Source organism: Castor canadensis, chromosome 18, assembly GCF_047511655.1.
Source record: "Castor canadensis chromosome 18, mCasCan1.hap1v2, whole genome shotgun sequence".
NCBI lineage: Eukaryota > Metazoa > Chordata > Mammalia > Rodentia > Castoridae > Castor > Castor canadensis.
In genome coordinates this window covers 37647155-37667529 of record NC_133403.1, presented here as the reverse complement: position 1 = coordinate 37667529, position 20375 = coordinate 37647155, and the positions used below count along the sequence as shown (strand labels likewise).

The 20375-nt window shown below is 56.9% G+C and overlaps 1 protein-coding gene across 1 annotated transcript in view; it reads left to right on the top strand.

Annotated features, from left to right (window-relative positions):
* The first annotated feature begins 472 nt into the window (after window positions 1–472).
* Dtx1 (deltex E3 ubiquitin ligase 1) overlaps window positions 473–20375 on the top strand; it is a 34770-nt gene continuing 14867 nt past the window's right edge. Inside the window, exons 1-3 of the mRNA XM_020156934.2 lie at window positions 473–551; window positions 1021–2019; window positions 18606–19314. Coding sequence (XP_020012523.2) covers window positions 1761–2019; window positions 18606–19314 — 968 coding nt within the window. The 5' untranslated portion in view covers window positions 473–551; window positions 1021–1760. The remainder of the gene's footprint in view (window positions 552–1020; window positions 2020–18605; window positions 19315–20375) is intronic.

Below are 20375 nucleotides of genomic sequence, written 5' to 3'. Positions count from 1 at the left end.
CTGGGCCTCAGTCTTGCCATCTGTAACACTTGACTCAGCAGTTCCATTTGGCTCTAAAGGGTCCCTTCCTACCCTCATGAATAGCGAGAGGAGAAACGGAAGCTACCCAGACCCCAGTTCTTGGAACTCTCTCTCTAGATCGGAGTAATTGCATCAAGCATTTATTGAGCGCCTACTGTGTACCAGGCCTTGGACTAAGCGACGATGGGTTTGCAAAGATGATCCCTAAATACCCCCCTCCCTTGCCTGGGGCCCACCTGGAACCCCGAGGCCTCGTGGGGTGGCAGACGGGCCCAGCGGAGGATTTGGGGCGCGTGGCAGCGACGTCTCCTCCCCTTCCTTCCCCGCCCCTCCCGGCCCCTCCCCCTCCCCCTCCCCCTCCTCGAGCGCGGCCGCCGCCTCCCACCGCGGGATCCCGGCCGGCAGCGGCTCCTGCGTCCGTCGGTCCGCGCGCGGCGGGGCGGGGCGGGGAGGCGGGGAGCGCGCGGGGGCGGGGCGGGGAGGCGGCGCGGCCGAGCGCCACGGGAAGCAGCCAGCGCCGGGGACAGGCGGTGAGCGCGGCACGGAGGGACCCCAGCCCCGGCTCCTGCGGGGGGAGTGGGGGGGCGTGGGCTGCTCCTCTGGGGAGGGGGGGACAGTGACCATCCAGCTCCTGTCGCCCCTGATCACGCGACCCCCGAGGGGCCCTGGGCCGCGCCCGCTGCGCCGCGCATCCCCGCGCACCCCGCATCCCCGGCAGGGCGCGGGCCCAGGGTTGGGGGGACGCTCGCGAGCTCGGAGGCGAGGTGGGGTGGGGTAGGGTGGGGGGCTCTGCAGACAGGGAGAACCCGCACCCAGACCCCGGCTCTCCCTCCAAGCCAGCCCCAAGAGAAGGCGGGAGGCGACCCCCCAATCCCCCCTGCCGCCCCCCGCTGCCCCCCCAGCTCCCCATTGTTCTCAGCCCCGATCGCTCTCCTGGGAAGGGGGAGGGGGCTGCTCTCTCCTCTTAAAGGGCCCTTTCCCCTTCTTGTCTCCTGGCAGGTCGCGAGCACGAGTGGGGTGGGGCGTGCCCACGGCCCCCGCCCCCCTCGGCCCCTTCTTCCCTTCCCAAGCCCAGTCCCGAGCCGCAGTCCCCGCGCGCGAGCCGTGGGTCCGTGTCGCCCCCCTTCCCCGCCCGTTCTGTGAACACCCAGGCTTCCTGCACGCTGTGGAGAGGGGACTAGGGGGACAGGGACGGCCCCTGCGGCAGCAGCCGTCGGGGAGGGGCGGACCCGAGGCCAGGCGAGCCCCGCGGAAGCCGGGCACGGGGTCCGGGACGCAGCGGGGAGCGCGGAGCGCTGGCGAGCGCCGCGGACACAGCAGGCGGAGGTCCGGGCCTCCCGGGTGACAGGGCCTGCGTGGCGTGGCGGGGAGAAGAGGACCGGAGGCCAGCAGGGAAGAGGCTGGACCTAGAACAAGGGCAGCTGCCTCACTCCCTCCGCTGAGCGGTGGTGACCCAGGAATTGGGAGACGCTTCACCCATCCTAAGGAAGAGACGTGCTTTCCGGGTTGGCCCTGGTATTCAGACAGCTCTGCCTTGCGGAAGGGGTCTTTGGAGCCCGATTGCCACCCCACGGTCCCCTAGCAGGCCGCTAGGCCCTAGAGAGGAGCCCAGCTAGAAAGGAGGCCCCAGTCCTTGCTGCTCCCTGGGGAGACAGGACAAAACGGTTCCTTGCCACCCCCAGGCCCAGGAGGAGTGGGCCAGCAAGAGAGGGGACCTGGCCCCTGAGGCAGTAGCGGCCATGTCACGGCCAGGCCAGGGTGTGATGGTGCCTGGGAACGGCCTGGGCTTCCCGCCGCAGAACGTGGCTCGGGTGGTGGTGTGGGAGTGGCTGAATGAACACAGCCGCTGGCGGCCCTACACGGCCACCGTGTGCCACCACATCGAAAACGTGCTCAAGGAAGACGCCCGTGGCTCTGTGGTCCTGGGGCAGGTGGACGCCCAGCTGGTCCCCTACATCATCGACCTGCAGTCCATGCACCAGTTTCGGCAGGACACAGGTGAGCACCCCACCCACCCCTTCCCACTGGCAGGCCCCGCCCACCTTTCCCAACCAGATATCCAAATTCCCAGCATCCCAGCTCACATCTGCTGGTCCAGCCTTCCTCCTCTCCCCTGGGGAAAAGGGCCAGGCTTTGCCAGCCCAGTTTAAGGCTTGGCCTTTGATGTTGCCTTGGGCAACTGAACCTCAGTTTCCTCACAGCAAAATGGGTAGCTCATTGACCCTCAGAGCTGTGTGAGGATTAAAGAAAATAGAGCCGACGCTACCTAGCTGAGCACTAGCACTCAGTTATCAAAGACTATAGCCTGCATGTGCTTTTCCTTGTTTGATCACAAGCAATGAGTCTTATTGTGGCATCAGTAGCAATAGTCCCATTTTACGGATAAAGAAACTGAGTCTCCCCCAAACTGAAGGGTGTAAACTCAGAGCTGGGATTCAATTCCAGAGCCAAAGTTCTTAACTGGCCTGGGGTGCCGCTTACAGGTGCTGGACTGGTGGGGTAGGGCGATGGTGGGGCAAGTTGGTGGATTCCTTGAAGGGGTGGGGTAGTGATGGAGAAGGTGGTGGTGGTGGTGCCTCCGACATGGGATTGTTGATGGAGTGATGGGGGGTGTTCTGGAGGGGGAGAATGGTGGCAGTGGCGGGGGCGGGCATTGGTGTGGACGTACTTGGTGGTGACCATGTTGGTGATGTCGTTTGGTGGTACTGGAAGCAGTTTGATGCATGGTGATGAGGAAGAGAAGGGTCTTGGTGATCACATGATGCAGGTGGCAGTGCTGGGTGTAGGTGTCGCCTGGTGGTGTTGGCGTCGTAAGATGGTGGTGGTGGTTGTGATGGCGATGAAGTGATAGGTGACAGTGGTGATAAGCATGGTCCCACTCTCAGGCCGGTTCCAGTGTGGGGAGCTCCTTGCGTCATTGTCTTGGGCCCCGCTGAGGCCTGTCTCGTGGGAGCTGCCGAAGAACCCTTGTCATGTGTGACCCTGAGGAGCAGCTGGTGGGGGTGGGGAATTTCCTGTGAACCCCTAGATGACAGAGCTGCGTGTGACAACCTTGGGGACCATCGGGTGCTTCCTCCACCAATCACAGGTAGCTACTTAAACTTACTAGTTACAATTCTGTAACTGGCGCCCCCTTCAGGGACTTAACAGGCACATGTGGCTACGTCTGGGACAGCGTGGACCCCACGGCATGTCCACCACTGCTGACCTACAGCACACCAGAATACCGCTCACCGAGTCTAGAAATGCAGGCAAATTCGGAGCAAGTGGCTCTTTGTCATGACATTTCAGCCTCTGTGATTCCATAGCTCCAGGTAATGGCCGAGGTCACGAGTCATGACAGTCATTCGTGCACCCCATCATACAGTCATTTATTTCCACTGTGTGTTGACTGTGCAGTAAGCACCGGAGTACAGCAGGGAGAGACAGTCCTTAGTAGACATCTACGTTAGAAAACCCACAATGAAGGTCCCCATGTAGTCAAGAGCAAACAAACACGTCACGCAGGTCACCTGCTGCAGGCCTGAGAGCATGGAATAACCTGTGGGGGGGTTCTTGGGGAAGACTAGTGATATTTGAACAGCAATCTGAAGAATGAGGAAGGTAGGCCAGTGTTCCCTGCAGAGGGCACAGCCAGTGCAAAGGTCCTGGGGTGGGAAAGAGCAGGGTCCATCCAATGTGTTTGGAGTGCAGTGAAAAAAGGGAAGGTGGAGCAAGATGGGGCTGGAACAGACACAGACCTCCATGAGAGTAGGGAAAGCCACCTGCTAGTTCTTGTGCCCATGCTCCCACAGGACCACTGAGAAGTGCTGGGTGTCCCCTGCCCCATTCTGTCTTTTGTCATAGAGGTGGAGGGCAGGGGCCTGGTTGGTGGTTTAGCAGGCTCAGAGCTAATGCTGGCTATAGAGGTTTTCCAGGGCTTAAGTCGGTTGAGAGGTCATTAGAAGCAAAAATAGCCCCTCTTGAGGCTGCCCATTGGAAACCTCCAGGGACCCCCTCCCCATTCGGGTGCCCCCTTCTAGCCCCAGCACCCCCACTTGCCTTCCTAGGCTCCCACACTCCCTCTATCACCCTTTAGACAAAGCCCTTAGTCTCCATAGCACCTCTTGCACGGTCCAGCCTTGCTGGATTGTCCAGAAGTTCAGCCTGTCACTCCCCACACTCATCCCAGAGCTCTCCAGAGCCACTCTCCACACCTGCCCCTGTTCTCTGGAAAAGGGGGGAAAAAAAAAAAACCTATCACTCTTCTCTCTCCAGGCTCCTGGGAGCCTGCCAGGACCTCCCAGTGAGAGAGGGAGGAGGGCCTGGAAACCTGTCCAGCTGGGGGGACCTCAGATGCCCAGAGAGCTGCTGGAGGGAGGGGCCAGCAGCCTCCCCACAAAGTCTGAAGCCCCACTTCACCCAGGAGCAGAGCAGTGTCAGGAAAGGGCTTCTCTTCCTGTGACTCCAGGTCTGGGCAAGAGCTGGGCCAGCAGGGAGTAAGTACTTGCCGCACCAATCTCCCCACTGTGTGTCCTCACTTCTCCCACTCTATGAAATGGGACAGAGTCTCACAGGGCTGTTGGATTGCTAGAGAGAACTGAGCCTATTTCATCCCAAAACATCAACTAAACCCCTTTACTGAGCATGCACGAACTGTGGATACAAGCGATGAGTAGATTCTAAAGCAAGGCTGGGTATGGTGGTGCACGCCTATAATTCCAGCAGTAGGGAGGCAGAGGCAGGAGGATCTCGAGTTCCAGGCCAACCTGGTCTACATAATGAGACCCTGTCTCAAAAACAAAACAAGCCAGGTGCTGGAGGCTCACTCCTATAATCCTAGCTACTCAGGAGGATCGAGATTCGAAGCCTGCCCAGGAAAATAGTTCAAAAGAAAAAAAAAAAATCACAAAAAAAGGGCTGGCTGAGTGGCTCACAAGGTAGAGCATCTGCCTAGCAAGCGTGAGGCCCTGAGTTCAAACCCCAGTGCTGCCAAAAAACAACCAAACAAAAATAAAACAAGAGGTACTAAACCTTAAAAAGTTTGTTACACGCACACACCAATATTAAATGGTAAGACCCAAAACTTATGAAATGAGCAAAACTTTGGTCTAAATTCACTAATTATAAAACTTGAAGCTTTTGGGGAGAGGAGGAAGATAGTGGTGTGGCCTGTTTTTGCCAGTGCTCTAAACACAGGCGCTCACGGGCTTTTCTGACAGGACAGTGCTAAATCTTTTAGCTTTGTGGGACGCACAGCCCCTGGTCCCCAGAGGCTGCACACCTGCCAGCAGGGCACAGCCACCTGCAAATGCACGTAGTGTGACTGCGTTCCAATCAAACTAGTTATGGACACCGAGATTTGAATTTCACATCGTACTCTTCTGTTTTTCAGCTATTTAAAACTGTAAAAACCTGTTCTCAGTTCCTGAGTGACACAAAAGGAGGTAGTGGGTGGATTTGGCTCACGGGTTCACGACCCCCAGCCTAGCATCTTGTGAAGCTGCCCCCGGGGTGAGACAGAGCTAGTGTCCCAGGAGCTCACGCTCACCTGGCCCCCGCCTGACGAGCAAGGGCCGTATCTGTGTGTCCCCGCGTTCCACAGGAAGGAGGTCCCGGTGTCTGGCTAGGGCGCAGGGCAGAGGCCAGGCCCTGCCCTGTGGGGACTTCTGTTTTCTCAGCTGCCACAGGCTGTTTTCACCACTCCCCATGGGGGGTGAGGTTCCCTGTGAGGCCCTCCAGGCTACAGCCCAGTGACCTGGAACACAGAGCCCCTCAGATGGAGGCTGAACCGGTGTCCCTGTGTCCCTGGGCGCACAGTGTTAGATCACTAGCAGCAAAGTTCCAGGAGAGGGCTAGAGGGCTGAGGTGGGCCAGGGACAAGTGGCTTGCTGGCTTCATATTTGTCCTTCCACAATGGTGATCTTGCTGCCCTTTAACTGTAGCTATCTGTACCACAGTCAGACCTAGGTGACCACAATGGGCAGGCCAGGAGGGGCGTGGCCAGGTGCACCTAGGAGCCTCCAGGTCTTGGGGTGAGGGGATTGCTCCCACAAGCCATGGGGAGACGTTTGGAGGCAGAAAGGGAGAGATCACGACTCCCCTAGGGGTCATTTGTGGCTCCTGCCATGGATACAGTGACCTCTGAGGGCCTTACCCTATCCTGGATCTTCTACTTGGTCCACTCAGCTAGACAGACAGTGACCAATCACTTTCCCAGCCATCTCCCAACAGTCCCCTGAGGCCAGGAAGGGTACCTGTTGGCTAGTGTCCCCTGCTTCCTCTCCATCTGTCACAGCCTCGGCCCATTCTGCAGATGGGATGACTGAGATGGGGGAGACCAGGCTGGGGTCATCCACAAATGCTTTGCCAGAGGCTCTAAACAGCTGTGTCTGGCATTCTTGGGCCGTCAGGCTGGACACACAGGTGGTAGCTGGGCTCAGCCTCTCTCAGGCTCATATTCCTCCTTCTGGTAGCTGGGGCTCCATTCAGCCCTGGCCCCTACCCTCAAGGGAAGGTCTGTCTGAGGACACTTGTGTTGATGGGGACCAGATGGGACCACTCCGAGAAGAGGTACCACCCTACCAGAAAGGACCTCTGGATTTTATATTCTGTATAGGGAGACTGAGGCCCAGAGAGGGTAAATGAGTTACCCAAGGTCACACAGCTGAAATCAGGCTTCCTCACCAAACAGGCCTCAAGGATAGAAAACGAGGTGACAGGGCTGGAGGTATGGCTCAGATTGTAGAGTGCCTACCAAGCATGAGCGAGGCCCTGAGTCAAACCCCAGTACTGCTGGCTGAGTGGCTCAAGTGGTAGAGCACCTGCCTAGCAAGCATGAGGCCCTGAGTTCAAGCCCCAGTACTACAAGAAGGAAAAAGAGGAGAATAGTCTACTCTGAGAAGAAAGCTCCCTCGTTCTCTCCCCCTTCTCTCTTGAGCCCTCTGTTGGGGCCGTTGTCAGGTTGTGAACCAAGACAGAGTTAGGCAGAGTTACCCTGGAAGCCTCCAGGGCCTAGCTCCCAGGTTACAGGACCCCTGGGATCCTTTCTGGGCCTGGCTGGGATCCCCTTGGGGCTGGGCTTGATTCCAGAGGCAAGAAGGTCTGGGGGGGCAGGGGCCACCTTGGGGTCCAACTGTGGGGTACATGGGCACCTCCCATGACACTGTCACAGGCACATAGTGTCTGCATACACATTCTTTTGGTCTCTGGCTGCTTGGCCAGTTCCCCATCTTTTTTATTTGATAGCCAATGGTGCCTACTCAGTGCCAGGCCCTGGGCTGGGTCTTGGGGCCTCAGAGAGAATGACAAAATTAGCCAATCAGTTTCAGAGTTTGTTGGAGATACAGCCGATGGGGATAGTGTTTGAACCCAACTCTGACTCATGAGGTTAGCAAACACAAATGTGAAATCTAGCTCGATCCCTTACAGGCTGTGTGACTGTGGGAAAGCTGCTTAACCTCTCTGAGCCTCAGTTTCCTCCTGCGTAAAGTGAAGATAAGAATAGTCCCTAACCAAGAGGGTGGCCACGAGGACCAAGTGAGACAGTTTCGGTGGGGGAAGGCGTAATAAGCACTTTGCTTATTTAGGAAAAGATCTAAAACCTCACTGGAGGGGTTCAGGTTGTCTTCAGCTGGGACTGTAGACAGGGTGCACCTGGGGTCTGAAAGGAGGACTTCCTGTAGGAGGAGGCCTGCATCAGGTAACAAGAGCAGGAGGACAGTTCAGGTGGAAGGAGTAGCAAGTCCCGGAGAACTCAGGCCTGGGGACAGAGGAGGCTGTGACAAGTGAGGGAGGGGAAAGGAGGTCTCTTGGGGCCCACAGGGCCTGGCAGGCTGGGCTGCCAGCTGCTGCCCTTTAGCAGTCAGGCCCTGGGGAACCCAGAGCCACTCTGCAGGACGAGCCTCGTTAATCACAGGCCCTGGAGGCCTGCACTGGAGCAGGTGGGGCAGAAGTTGGCTGGGCCCCTCCCTCCAGTCAGCCTGGGCACTCCTCAGCCACTGTGCACACAAGAAAGGTGAGGCTCGGGGTGAGTGGGGGGCTGCATGGGCTGCAGCCAGGTGGGCTGAGATGCAGGTCCCTGGCCACAGCTCCCCACACGTCAGGTCCTGGTTGTGCAGTACCTTGGACAGCTCCCAGGTGACCTGCTGGAGACTGTGAAGGGATGAAGGTCCTGGATCACTGTCCCCTCTTTCTCATCCCACCCATCCCCCAGCCTCCCTCTGGAGCTGCAGGTCTGTCCTAAAGATGAGGAAGGTGCTGGAAGCTGGCGTGGGTGTGGCTGTGATGGAGGGGGTAGTGGGGAAGGTGACAAGGAAGAAGAAGGGGGTGACACAGGAGGCCAATGGGGCTGTCAAGAAGGAGGTGATGGGATGGCGGAGAGGTAAGAAGTGAAGTGGAGACAGAGGCTCAAATTGGGAAAAGAAGGGTGACAGGGTGACAGGACACGACTAGTCAAAGTACATTTCCATGCAGGTGGAGGCAGTGCAGTCCCCAGCTCCTTCCCCAGTGTGCAGCTGTTCAGGTGTTCGGGACATTCAGGGGTTTCCCAGGCTCCTCCACTTCTGTCCCTGGACCTCTGTCTTTCCCCTGAGCCCTGCCACAGAGTGTCACACCCAGTGGCCGCCAGTCCCCAGGACAGCTTCCCAACCTGAGCCCACTCAAAGATGCCAGCCAGGGACCTTAGCCCAGACACAGGGCCCAGACCTAGAAGCGGCGGTCTCAGAAGTGTGTTGGCGAGGACTCAGCTCCCAGCAGCTGGCTGGGAATCGTGACAGGGTCCGTGAGCCTGAGTTTCCTCACCTGTAATACGGACCTGACAACAGCATCCATCTCGTGGGACTGTGGCCAGCACTCACTCATTCTTGTGCCAGACACTAAGACAAAAGCAGAACAGATGCCACCCCTGGCCTCAAGGCACTTCTGTGGCAAGGGGTGAGGCATGAGGGGTGTGATGTAGGAACCAGGTACCACAGAAGCCGCAGGATATGGTGCTGTTCCTGACTTTGGGGCCCCAGGAACTGCCAGGCTGGGACTGTGCCTTGTTCTGCCCCCCCACACACACCTGGCCAAAGTCCTCTCCCTCTCTGGGCTCCTCCCATGGTCCCTCTGGAGCCACTCCAGGCTGCCACCTCCACCTGCCCAGACATCAGTGGCAGGTCAGTGACAGGGTGCAGGAGGGAGGCTGGCAGCAAGCCCTGGAGCCAAACACCCTGAAATGCAGAACAAAGGACCAAGTGATCAAGGGAGAGAGCCAAGACGTCCTGACAGCAGCCACCTCTTCCCCCAGGAACAGGCTGGGCGGCTGCTGTGAGCCTTTTTGTCTCTTTCCCTCCAGCACAATTGAACACCAGAGGAATCGTGACCCCCCCCCACTTCCCCTGTTCCGGAGAACAAAGGGTCATTTGTGGCATGGTGCATGACACTGGGCCCTGAAGCTATGACAGTTGGGGGCCTGCGTTGAAGATCTATCTAATTAACTAGGTGATGTTTCTCTCTCTGGGACTCAGTTTCCCCATCCACACAGGTGCTGACTACACCTGAGCGTGGCTTAGAAGTGTGAGCAGGGATAGGAAGGGAGAGCTTTTCTTGTTCACTGAGTACAGTAAGTGCCCAATAAATAGTTGTCCCTGTGGGGTCTTTCCGGGGTCTGGATGGGGAGGCTGAGACCTGGCTGAGGCCAGTTCTGTGACCACATGTTTAGAAATCTGGAGATTTGGGAAATCCAGACTCATATGAGTCCACCCCAATTTTTAAAATGTGGTCACTATTGGTCTGTCTTGGTTTTTGGTTTTGTTTTGTTTTTTGGTGGGCTTGAACTCACGACCTTGCACTTGCTAGGCAAGAGCTCTACCACTTGAGCCATACCTCTGTTCCTTTTTTTACTTTGTTTTACTGTTACAGAAAAAAAAAAAAAGAAAAGTGACCCAAGCTCGCTCCCCGATGCGCTCCCCTCAGTCAGCCAGGACGCACTAGCCGGGCCAGGCCCCGACCCACGGCAAGACAAATGGTGCGGTTACAGGCATATACCACGACTCCTAATTTGTTTTTGAGATTGGATCTTGCTAACTTTTTTTGCCCAGGCTAACTCTGAACCATGGTCCTCCTGATCTCTGCCTCCTGAGTAGCTAGGATTACAGGAGTGAACCGCCAAGCCCAGCTCTGTTTTTCATTATTAAATAGCACGTGAAGCTGAGGTCTGCAGCAGCTAGATAGGGGCACCTGTGTAATTTGCTCATTTGTTTATTCATCCATTCAGTTAGTGTTTTTCCCAGTGTTCACCTCCCTGTGCTCCTGGCCACAGAGGGAGGCTGAGGAGACTGAAAACCTGCACAGCCTTGGGGAAAAGGGCACTGCCAGGCCACAGGGAACACAGACACCTGAGCTCCTCATGAGCTATGAGCCTTAGTGGGGGCACTGCAGATGCTCCAAGGAGAGAGTGATTATCCCAGGAAGATGAACCAGCAGCTCAGCAGGTTGCAATGGGTGGAAGGGCATTTGAGACAGGGATCAGCAGGTACAAACCCAGACAGAGCCACAAACAATGTGTTCAGAGGACGACTGACGTTCAGGTGTGGTTAGAACGTGAGGCTGTGCAGACAGCCTGTCCCAGACAGCTTGCGAGCAGCCTTGAAGGCTGAGCTCAGACACTCTACGGCACTAGGCAGCCACTGATGATTCCTGACTCAAGGACTGCACGGTCAGACTTGAGTCTGTGAAAGAGCCTGTGACTGCCATGTAAGAACTTGCCAACAGGATGCAAAAGGTAGAAGCGGGATATGGAGAGGAGGCCACTGCAACAGTCCAGGCAGGCAGTAATGGTGGCTTAGGCCACTGCAGTGGTAGTGAAAGTGAAGGGAAGTTCGAATCCTGGTTGAGTTCAATCCTGGCTTCAAAGCTTAGTGGCTGTGTGACTTTGTGCTAGTTACTTTACCTCTCTGTGCCTTGCTCAGAATTTGTAGAAGACAATGATGAAGATAACACTTTCCCCAGCTGACCCGGTGATGATATCTCTGAAGCACTTGGTGGCCCTCTGTGTGTGCTTGTTATAATTACTACATGTCTACTTCACAGAGGAAGGAGTTGCTCAGGCTCCAGGGGTGCAGGACTGACAGCCTACAGGTGTCCCTTCCCCTCCATTCCTCCATTTCCTGCCCTTGGCTTTTCCTGCTGCATCAGGCCAAGTGTATGGGCATTGTGCCAGGAAGCCCATAGCCATGGGGTGGCACAGTGAGCCCCCACAGGCAGCAGCGTCCAGGTCAAGAACATCAAAGGTGAGCTGGACTGGTGGCCTTCGAGTGCCACAGCCCCTTTGTCTTCCACAGGCAGGGCGGGGACCCACCACCACTCCCATCCCTCATTCCACCTCTCCCACCACCACCAGTCCAGCCGGCAGCCTGCAGCCCTCCGGGACCGGGCAGCTCCCGCTGTGCTGTGCGGAAACCACTAATGGGCTGTGACTTAGCTTGACGAGTCCCTGAGGACAGTTTGGAGGGAAACTGAAGGCTGTGGATTATTGATTGGCTGTCATTGTGATTGCCAGCTGGGAGGCGGCCCGGGTCCACAGGTGTCACTCCCCACCCAGCCCAGCCAAACTCCAACCTCTTGTAAGGGAGCCTCGGTTTCCCCATCTGCCAAATAGGGCTCGTTGTCGGGCTCCCCTGAGGCTGCCAAGAGGATGCAGGTGGTGCTCAGCAGTCGCGACTTACTGGGGTTGAGGTCATTGTCATTGTAGGAGGGCCCTGGGCAGCCCTGAAGATGACCAATCCCAGAACAAAGGGAGAAGGCAACTGTTCCAGAAGGTCATGATAATCCAGCCCAGGGTTTGAGCCTCAGTCCTGTTGTTAACTTCGTGCCTCAGTTTCTTCCTCGGGAACATGGGCTTATAAGAGCAGAGCTGGCAGGAAAGGGAGCAGTGACTCAAGCCAGGTGGCTGCAGACAACCTTGGGTGTGCTCCAGAACCATTCTGTGCCTCTGCTTTCCTACCTGTAAAATGGGTTGAGGTGAGGGTGGAGTCAGTTAACAGAAGTCTGGATCAGAACCTGTACTCTGAGTACCTATTATTTCTAGGAAAATGGAAGGTTTGGTACAGCCCCTCACTGGGGTCTGTATCCAGTGGTGCTCAGTTATGCTCAATCCCTGCCCAGCCCCGACTTGTAGGCCTCCCCCACCTGACAGGATGTCCCATAACTACTTCCTATGTTCCCTCCTTCCCGTCAGGACCTGGGTGCCCCAAACTGAGATCACTTCCCTCCAGGAAGCCACCCCCAAAGGGAAGGGCCCCCTGCTGGTCTGGAGGCTGGCCCAACTTATGGGGGAAGGGCTGTTCGGTGACCTTCCCTCTCTCTGTGGAGTCAACTTCTTGAGGCCAAAAGCTGGGGGCTGGCACTCCATGCACACCCCACCCCTAGGTCGGGGACTCAGATCAAGACCATGCTATCACAGCAAGCATCCCGCACCACTCACCTGAAAGCAGGCTATGGTAGTGAGTTCCCCATGGCTGGAGGTATCCAAGGCTCAGCGCCCTTTGGCTAAGTCGAACGCCTTAGAAACCAAGCAGTACAGCCTGCCCTCTGCTCTTGGCCTCCCAAGATTTCCCCTCTCCAGGTCTCAGTTTCTTCATCTGTAAAACGGGGGCAATCCAAACAGTGTGAGGACAAAAGTGACTGAGTGCAGGGAATGTGCCGAGCAGAGCAGGTGGCACGCTGCTGTTAGGCTGTCGCTATTTCTACCCCTGGTCTCTTAGCCTCTGTCTTCTGTCCTCCCTGACTCTCCCGGCTCTAAGTTTATGGCTTTCCTTTCTTTTTGCCTCTCTAATTCATTCATTCTCTTTGACCTACCTCCCACTAGCTCATGCTTTGGTCTTGGCGTCTATGACAGTCTCTCCATCTGTCTCTCTCTCTCTCTCTTTCTCTGCCTCACCCCATCCTGCATCTCTGTGCTCCCTCCCTGTCTCTGGGCAGGAGTAGCCCCTGCTCCTGTGGCCCTGGCTGCACCCCTACCCCGTGCCCTTCTCCGGGACCCCACCCCGAACTCCTGCAGCCCATTTCCCTCTGGACTAAGATTGTAATTTTTCAACTAAACCTTCTTGCTGCAGAGGGGAAGGGGTGACAACAAAAGTAGACACACAAAGACAGGACCAGCAATGGACTTGACATTTTGACATGGGTCCCTGACCGCCATGGGGAGGCCAATCCTGAGGCCAGCCCAGTGCTCCTGGTAAAGAGGGGTGTGGTCGCCCCTGGTCTCCAATCTCCCAGATTCAGGAGCCTCTGGCTCGTCTTAGGCCCATTGTTCTGTCCGAAAATCTAGGCCAAGGCCGCTGTGGAGGAGGGGAGCATATCCAGCCTTGGAAATCTTAGGATCCCAGGCTAGGGTGCCGGGGAGCCAGCTGCCCCCTTGGCCTGGTCCACAGCCAGCCTAGCCCAGAGAGGTGGAAGACAAGCAGCAGGCACAGCGGGGTGCGGGGCCCAGCAGGGAGGGCAGCGGCTGCCCTAATTACTCCAGCTCTCCAGGTTCCAATCCGGTTTCAAAAGGACTCCAGGGACACAGCCTTTAATAACTACCAGTAAACAGGCAGGAAAATCAATGCCCTGGAGCTGAGGACGCTGTGGCAGGCCAGCCGGACCAGCTCCCAGAGTCCTTTGCTGCAGAACTGGCCACGCTGACCTCTTCTGGAGCCCTCTCCCCCTGCCTGCGGCTCCCGCAGTGGGCTAGTGCAACCCATTCTCCATTCCTCCACCAGGACCAAGCCCGCCCCTCTCCCACTCCCTCTGGCCCCAGCAGACTGCCAAGTTCAGCTGCAGAGCCAGGCCTTATGCCTTGTTTTGCTGGAAACCCAGAGTGGGTCTGACCCATCCTTGGTCATCCAAAGTCATCTGTCACCCAATGAGGGAGATTCAGAATAAAAGCAAATAATTTAGTGATGAGGACACTAAGTTAAAGCTGTGTGTGCCAAGTAGAGCAGGCCTGTGGAGCACTTGCTGGAGGAGATAGGCAGGTAGAGGGCTTTGCTGAATGAACAGGAGTTCGCCTCCTGTTCCTGTACAGGGCTGCAGGAGGATGAGTGTGATGACAGCCACCTAGCTAACATTCATGGCTCATTTGCTCTGCTAAGCACCTTTGCCATACTTTGCTCTCTTATTTCGTCCCCAGTAATTCTTTTTTTTTTTTTTTTTTTGTCTACACTGGGGTTTGAACTCAGGGCCTCACACTTGCTAGGCTCTTACTGCTTGAGCCACTCCACAAGCCTGTTTTTTTTGTGATCGGTTTTTTCAAGATAGAGTCTCACAGACTATTTGCCTGCATGGCTGGCTTCGAACTTCGATCCTCCTGATCTCTGTCTCCTGAGTAGCTAGGATTACAGGCATGAGCCACTGGTGCCTGGCTCCAGTAAGTCTTTGAGGTAGGTATTAATACCATTTTACAGATAAGGACACTGAGGCTATGTGTGAAGCAAGGATTTGCCCAAGGCCTGTGAGGACAAACTGCTCAGCACAGCCCACCCCAACCCTCCCAACCCAGCTCTGGACTTGACAGGTCCCCATCTTCCCAGTCATAGGGTCCTTCTCCCTCACCAGGAGGTTAATAGCCACACACGAGACCCATCAGCCATGCGTTCATCTACCACGGCCCCTCAATCTGCAGATGGGGAAACTAAGGCCCTGAGAGGGGAGGAGAGCACACAGGAACAAGAGGGAAGAGGGTCCAGGCATCTCTCACAAGCCCCCTCCCAGGTCTGCTGTGGAAGAGGCACTGTCTCCAGGAAAAAACCAGTATGCACTCACTCAACTAGAATGATAAACCAGGCCAGGCACCAGTGCTCACACCTGTAATCCTTACTCAGGAGGCAGAGATCAGCAGGATCCTGATTCAAAGCCAGCCTGGGCAAATAGTTCATGAGACCCTATCTCGAAAATACCCATCATAAAAAAAGGACTGGTACAGGTCCTGAGTTCAAACCCCAGTACCACAAAAAAGAATGATAAACCAGGTGTCAGACAGTCCACCCCAGAGGCCAAAGAGTCTTCATGTGTTTGACTGGAATGTCATGGATGGATGCCCAGGGACTTAATTTCCTGGGGCCAGGCTACCTGTCCAACCCTCCCACGACTCCCACCCTGCCTGTCTCCTATCAGAAGCTCTGTGACTTGGTATCTCCAGCTCTCAGGGTCTGGGCAGTTGGGGGACAGGCATTCTAGCAGAGAAAGCAGGGGACAAGCTCTCTCAGCCCTGAATAGGGACACAGTGAGGGGCAGCCAGATGCGGGGGAGGTGCCAAGCAGGGGGACATGGTGGACCACAGGAGGGCCACAGTCTGTCCCCTCACATCTGGCTGCAGATTCCTGGGTCAGGCACACTGGGTGCCAGTTCCCCAAGGATACTACTAGGTGCAGGCACTGTGCCAGGCAGCAGGGCACAGCAGGAACAGATTGTGAGGAGATAGTTGGTGAAGAAAGAGCAGAGAAAGCCTGGTGATTTGTACGTGTGTCAGGCAAGGTAGGTTCGTGCTAGAAAGAAAACATAGCAAGGCAAGAGGACAGTGACAGGAGTTGCTTTGTAAAGCAACTGCTTTACAAAGGTGGTCTGGGAAGGTCTTTCCAAAGAGGTAACATTTGACAGAGATGTAACTAGGATGTATTTTGGGCAGAGGGAGCAGCCAGTGCAAAGGCCCTGGGGCCAAACAGCTTGTTAGATTTGAGGAATAGCAAAGAGGCCAGGGTAGCTGGAGTGTGATGGTGGTGGTGGTGGTGGCAGCAGAGGTGGCAGTGGGGGTGGGGGTGGGGGACGGTAACAAGGCAGGATGACAGCTAGTTAGCATGGGGCTTTGTTTTTCACTTCAGGTCAGTGGGAGCCATGGAGGACTCAGAGCTAAGAAAGGATGTGATCTGACTGGTTAAGCAGGATCCCTCGCTGCTGTTGGGTGTGAGCAAGGGCAGTACTGGGACACCAGTTGTGAGTCTACAGCAACAGTCAGGCAAGGGAGGTACAGGAACTTAGACCCGGTAGTTTGAGGGTGATGAGAAGTGGTCAGGTAAGGATGTACTTGAAGGTAGGAATGAATGGATTTACCATCAGACTGGAAGTAGGGTGTAGGTAAGAAAACAAGGAGGAGCCCAAGTTTGCGGGTGCAAGAATAAGCAGCTAGAAGGATGGAGCTGTCAGAAAGAAGACTAGGAGAGGAGCAGGTCCCAGACAGGAGGAGAGCAGGGCTCTGCTTTGACTAAGACAAGTTTGGGGTACCTGCGAGACCTCACAGGGAGGTGTCTAAGAAGCTGACCACAGTCACAGAGCAGGAAAGAGGAGAATTCAGGACTCGAAGTGAGGTCTGTCTGCACCCTGTCCCCAGGGCCCCACCAGGACCTCTGGCGCTACTCTGAATCTTCCCTACAACCCTGTGTGGGTAGGGTGGCAGCAGGCATGAGGTGGGAGGGTCATAGATTACCCTTGCCCCATCTTCAAAATGGGGCCACTGAGGCCTAGGGAAACTTTCTGGACTTGCCCATTGTTGAGCAGCCGTGGAGCGTATGACCTTCCTGCAGTTGGGTCAAATGAACCCACAAAGAAATTTTCCCATACCAGCCTGACAACCCAGAGCAAAGCCAAGGCTCTGAGAAGTGGTGCAGCCTAGGCTGTGGTTATCACTGGTTAACTCAGAGTTTCCCGCAGGACCTAGCTCTCAGGGGATGATCAGAGCATTGGCTCCTGTGGAGCCATGGTGGGGAGTGAAAGCTCCCTGCCTTACTTTATAATGTGGGGGGCCTGAATACCACCAGGCCAGGTGATCTTGAGTTACTGTGTGAGTCTGGAGTGTCCTGCAGCAGACAGACAGACAGCAAGTGTTTGCTGAAGGAAGGATTGAACAAACAGATAAGTGAAAAAAGTAAGTAGACAAAGAAGAGTAATGCTAGGGTGTGCACAAGGTTTGAAGAACTAAAAGAATAACCCACAGCCAGATATAGTAGGGTACGCCTGTAATCCCAGCACTGAGGACGCAGAGGCAGGAGGATTGCTGCTTCCAGCCTAGCCTGGGCTACATAGCGAGACCCTGTCTCAAAAACAACAACAACAACAAAAGAATAACTCAACCCCAAACCAGTCAATGTATGATTTTTAAAGAACTCATTTATTCAGCAAAATGTCTGTGTGCGGGTGCTGGCGATGTAGCAGTCAGTGAAACAAAGTCGCCACCCTGGTTGCTGTTACACTGTAGCAGGGGGAGAAAGACAGAAGACAGGACAAAGTGTCTCGGGTGGGGAGGGTGGGGAGGGTGGAGGAGGGAAGAAGATGGGGACAGCACACGTTGAATTAGGATGGTGGTGAAGGACCAGGTGACTAGACTAGGTGCGTGGAAGGTGTGAACAGTGGGTGACTGCAGGTGTGACTGCAGGTGTGAATGAACAAATGGGAGGGTGGGTGACCGCACTAAGGGATCAGTTGGATGAGGAAAGCAAAGAGGAATAAATGAATGAACTTGAACTGGTGGCTGAATTCATGAACTAATGAATGAACGGCTGGATGGAGGAATGGTGGAATGAATGAGTGACCTGCTGAATGGCCCCCACCCCTGCATGCCTTGTTTCCTTGGTGGCCCCTGCCTTATCTGGACAGCCCAGCCCCCAGCCCCCACCCCTTTGCCCTCCTTCCCCAGGCCTGTGACAACCAGGACTTCAGTGTCTGGCTTGACATCGATGGGGGCAGGGCTGGCTCTCCACTGCCCCAACTCTTGCTGAGTTCCTCCCACCTAGTTGACACCCCTCCTTGTTGGCTCCCCCCCAGATCATCATCACATGGTCACCTGTCCCTGCCTGCTTCTCACCTCACCCCATACTTGCTGAACCACTGCAGGGTGTGCACTGTCCCTCCAGGACAGATCTCAGCACAGATTTCCCCCCACCCGCCTGTGTGGCTCTCTCTCCTCTGAGTACGGGCCGACCCCCCCCCCCAGTGTCTTGCTGGGTCCCTTGGGCACCTGTGCTGACTCTTCCCCTTCCCTTTCCCACTTACGTGACATCTCTCCTCCAAGCACGGCCTCAACTTCCCCCCAACATCTTGCCGGGCCCCTTGGAGACCTGTGCTGACCCCTCCCCTCCCCTCCCTCGCCTGTTTGACCCCTTTCCTCCCCTCCCCTTCCCCACCTGTGTGATCCCTTCCCTTTCACTTGTGTCACCCCCCTCACCCTCCCTCACCTGTGTCACCCCCTCCTTCCCCTTCCCCACCTGTGTCACCCCTCCCCCGCCCTCTCTCACCTGTCACCCCTCCCCTTCCTCCCCCGCGTGACCCCTCCTTTCCCCTTCCCTTCCCCACCTGTGTCACCCTCCCCTCCCTCACCTGTCTCACCCCTCCCCCATCCCCTCTCACCTGTCACCCTCCCCACCCTCACCTGTGTCACCCTCCCCTCCCTCACCTGTGTCACCCTCCCCTCCCCCACCTGTGTCACCCTCCCCCGCCCTCACCTGTGTCACCCTCCCCTTCCCCACCTGTGTCACCCTCCCCCGCCCGCCCTCCCCCGCGTGACCCCTCCCCTCCGCGCGTGGGCTGAGTCCCCGCGTCGTGCCGGGCCCGGGGACCTTGCTGTCCCCGCGGCTGACGCCCCCGCCCCGCAGGCACCATGCGGCCGGTGCGGCGGAACTTCTACGACCCGTCGTCGGCGCCGGGCAAGGGCATCGTGTGGGAGTGGGAGAACGACGGCGGCGCGTGGACCGCCTACGACATGGACATCTGCATCACCATCCAGAACGCCTACGAGAAGCAGCACCCGTGGCTCGACCTCTCGTCGCTCGGCTTCTGCTACCTCATCTACTTCAACAGCATGTCGCAGATGAACCGCCAGACGCGCCGCCGCCGCCGTCTGCGCCGCCGCCTGGACCTGGCCTACCCGCTCACGGTCGGCTCCATCCCCAAGTCGCAGTCGTGGCCCGTGGGCGCCAGCTCGGGCCAGCCCTGCTCGTGCCAGCAGTGCCTGCTGGTCAACAGCACGCGCGCCGCCTCCAACGCCATCCTGGCCTCGCAGCGCCGCAAGGCGCCCGCTGCGCCGGCCGCGCCTCCTCCTCCCGCCCCGCCGCCGCCGCCGCCGCCGCCGGGAGGGCCACCGGGCGCACTCGCCGTGCGCCCCAGCGCCACCTTCGCGGGAGCCGCGCTCTGGGCCGCGCCCGCCGCCGGCCCCGCCGAGCCCGCGCCGCCCCCCGGGGGACCCCCGCGGAGTCCCAGCGCCCCCAGCAGCGCGCCCACCCCGGGCCAGAACAACCTCAACCGGCCGGGACCCCAGCGTGCCACCAGCGTGAGCGTGAGCGCGCGAGCTGCCATCCCACCTGGGTAAGACGAGGGGGGGGGGCGGGAGGGGGCCTCGGGTCCGGGAGGTGGGGGCCTCCACGTGGCCGGCTAGAAGCGGCCAGGGCATGGAGGCCCACTGGGCCTGGGGGTGAACGAATTGTAGTAATAATGAAAATGGGGTCTCATATCAAGCACCCCTTGAGTACGAGTGAGTCCCCACTCGTGTATCTGCACGCACAAGAGTCGCGGGAGGTAGGTACCATCACAGTCACCCCAACTTACAAAGGAGGACACAGTGCAGAATGGTACAAAATGTTCCCAAGGCCGGATATGATGGCTCACGTCTGTAATCACAGCTACTGGGGAGGCGAATATCGGGAGGATTGCAGTTCTAGGCCCATCCAGGCAAAAAGATCTCGAGACATCTCCTCACCCCCCAACCAATAAGATGGTTATGGTAGTGCAGCTTGGCATCCCAGCTACAGGGAAAGTGCAAATAGGTAGACTGGGACATAAATGCAAGACCCTATTCAAAAAAATACCTAAAGCAAAAAGGGCTGGGAGTGTGGTTTAAGTGGCAGAGCACCTGCCTAGCAAGCATGAGGTCCTGAGTTCAAACTCCAGTACCTCCAAAAAAAAAGTCCCTAAAATTGGGCGGTTCACACATGATAGGGCCAGAAGGGCACCACCAAGTGTCCAGATTCCATGTTTATCTCTTGCAAATTCTGCTATCCCACTCCTGCCTTTACCCAAACAGTTCCATGTGACCATAGTACAGATGAGGAGGGAGGCCAAAGAGGTGGGTCCCTTCTGACCCCCACCCCCCCAGAATTGGGCCCAGACCTACAGACTTGCAGAGTCAGGTGGCTTAGAAGTTTTAGAGGGCTTCAGAGTCAACCTCACTCCAGTCCCTGGGTCAGCTGGAGCAAGCTTCTCTGTGACTTGTCCGAGGCGCTCTGGAAATGTCCCTTTTGCTTGTGGATTGTTAGGCTTGTTTTCAAACAGGGTTCTAGAGACTCAGGATGATTTGGGATGGGTGGGGGGCACCAGGGAGGTGAGGGAGGTGAAGTCAGGCAAACACAGCTGCTTCCCTAGTCTTGTTT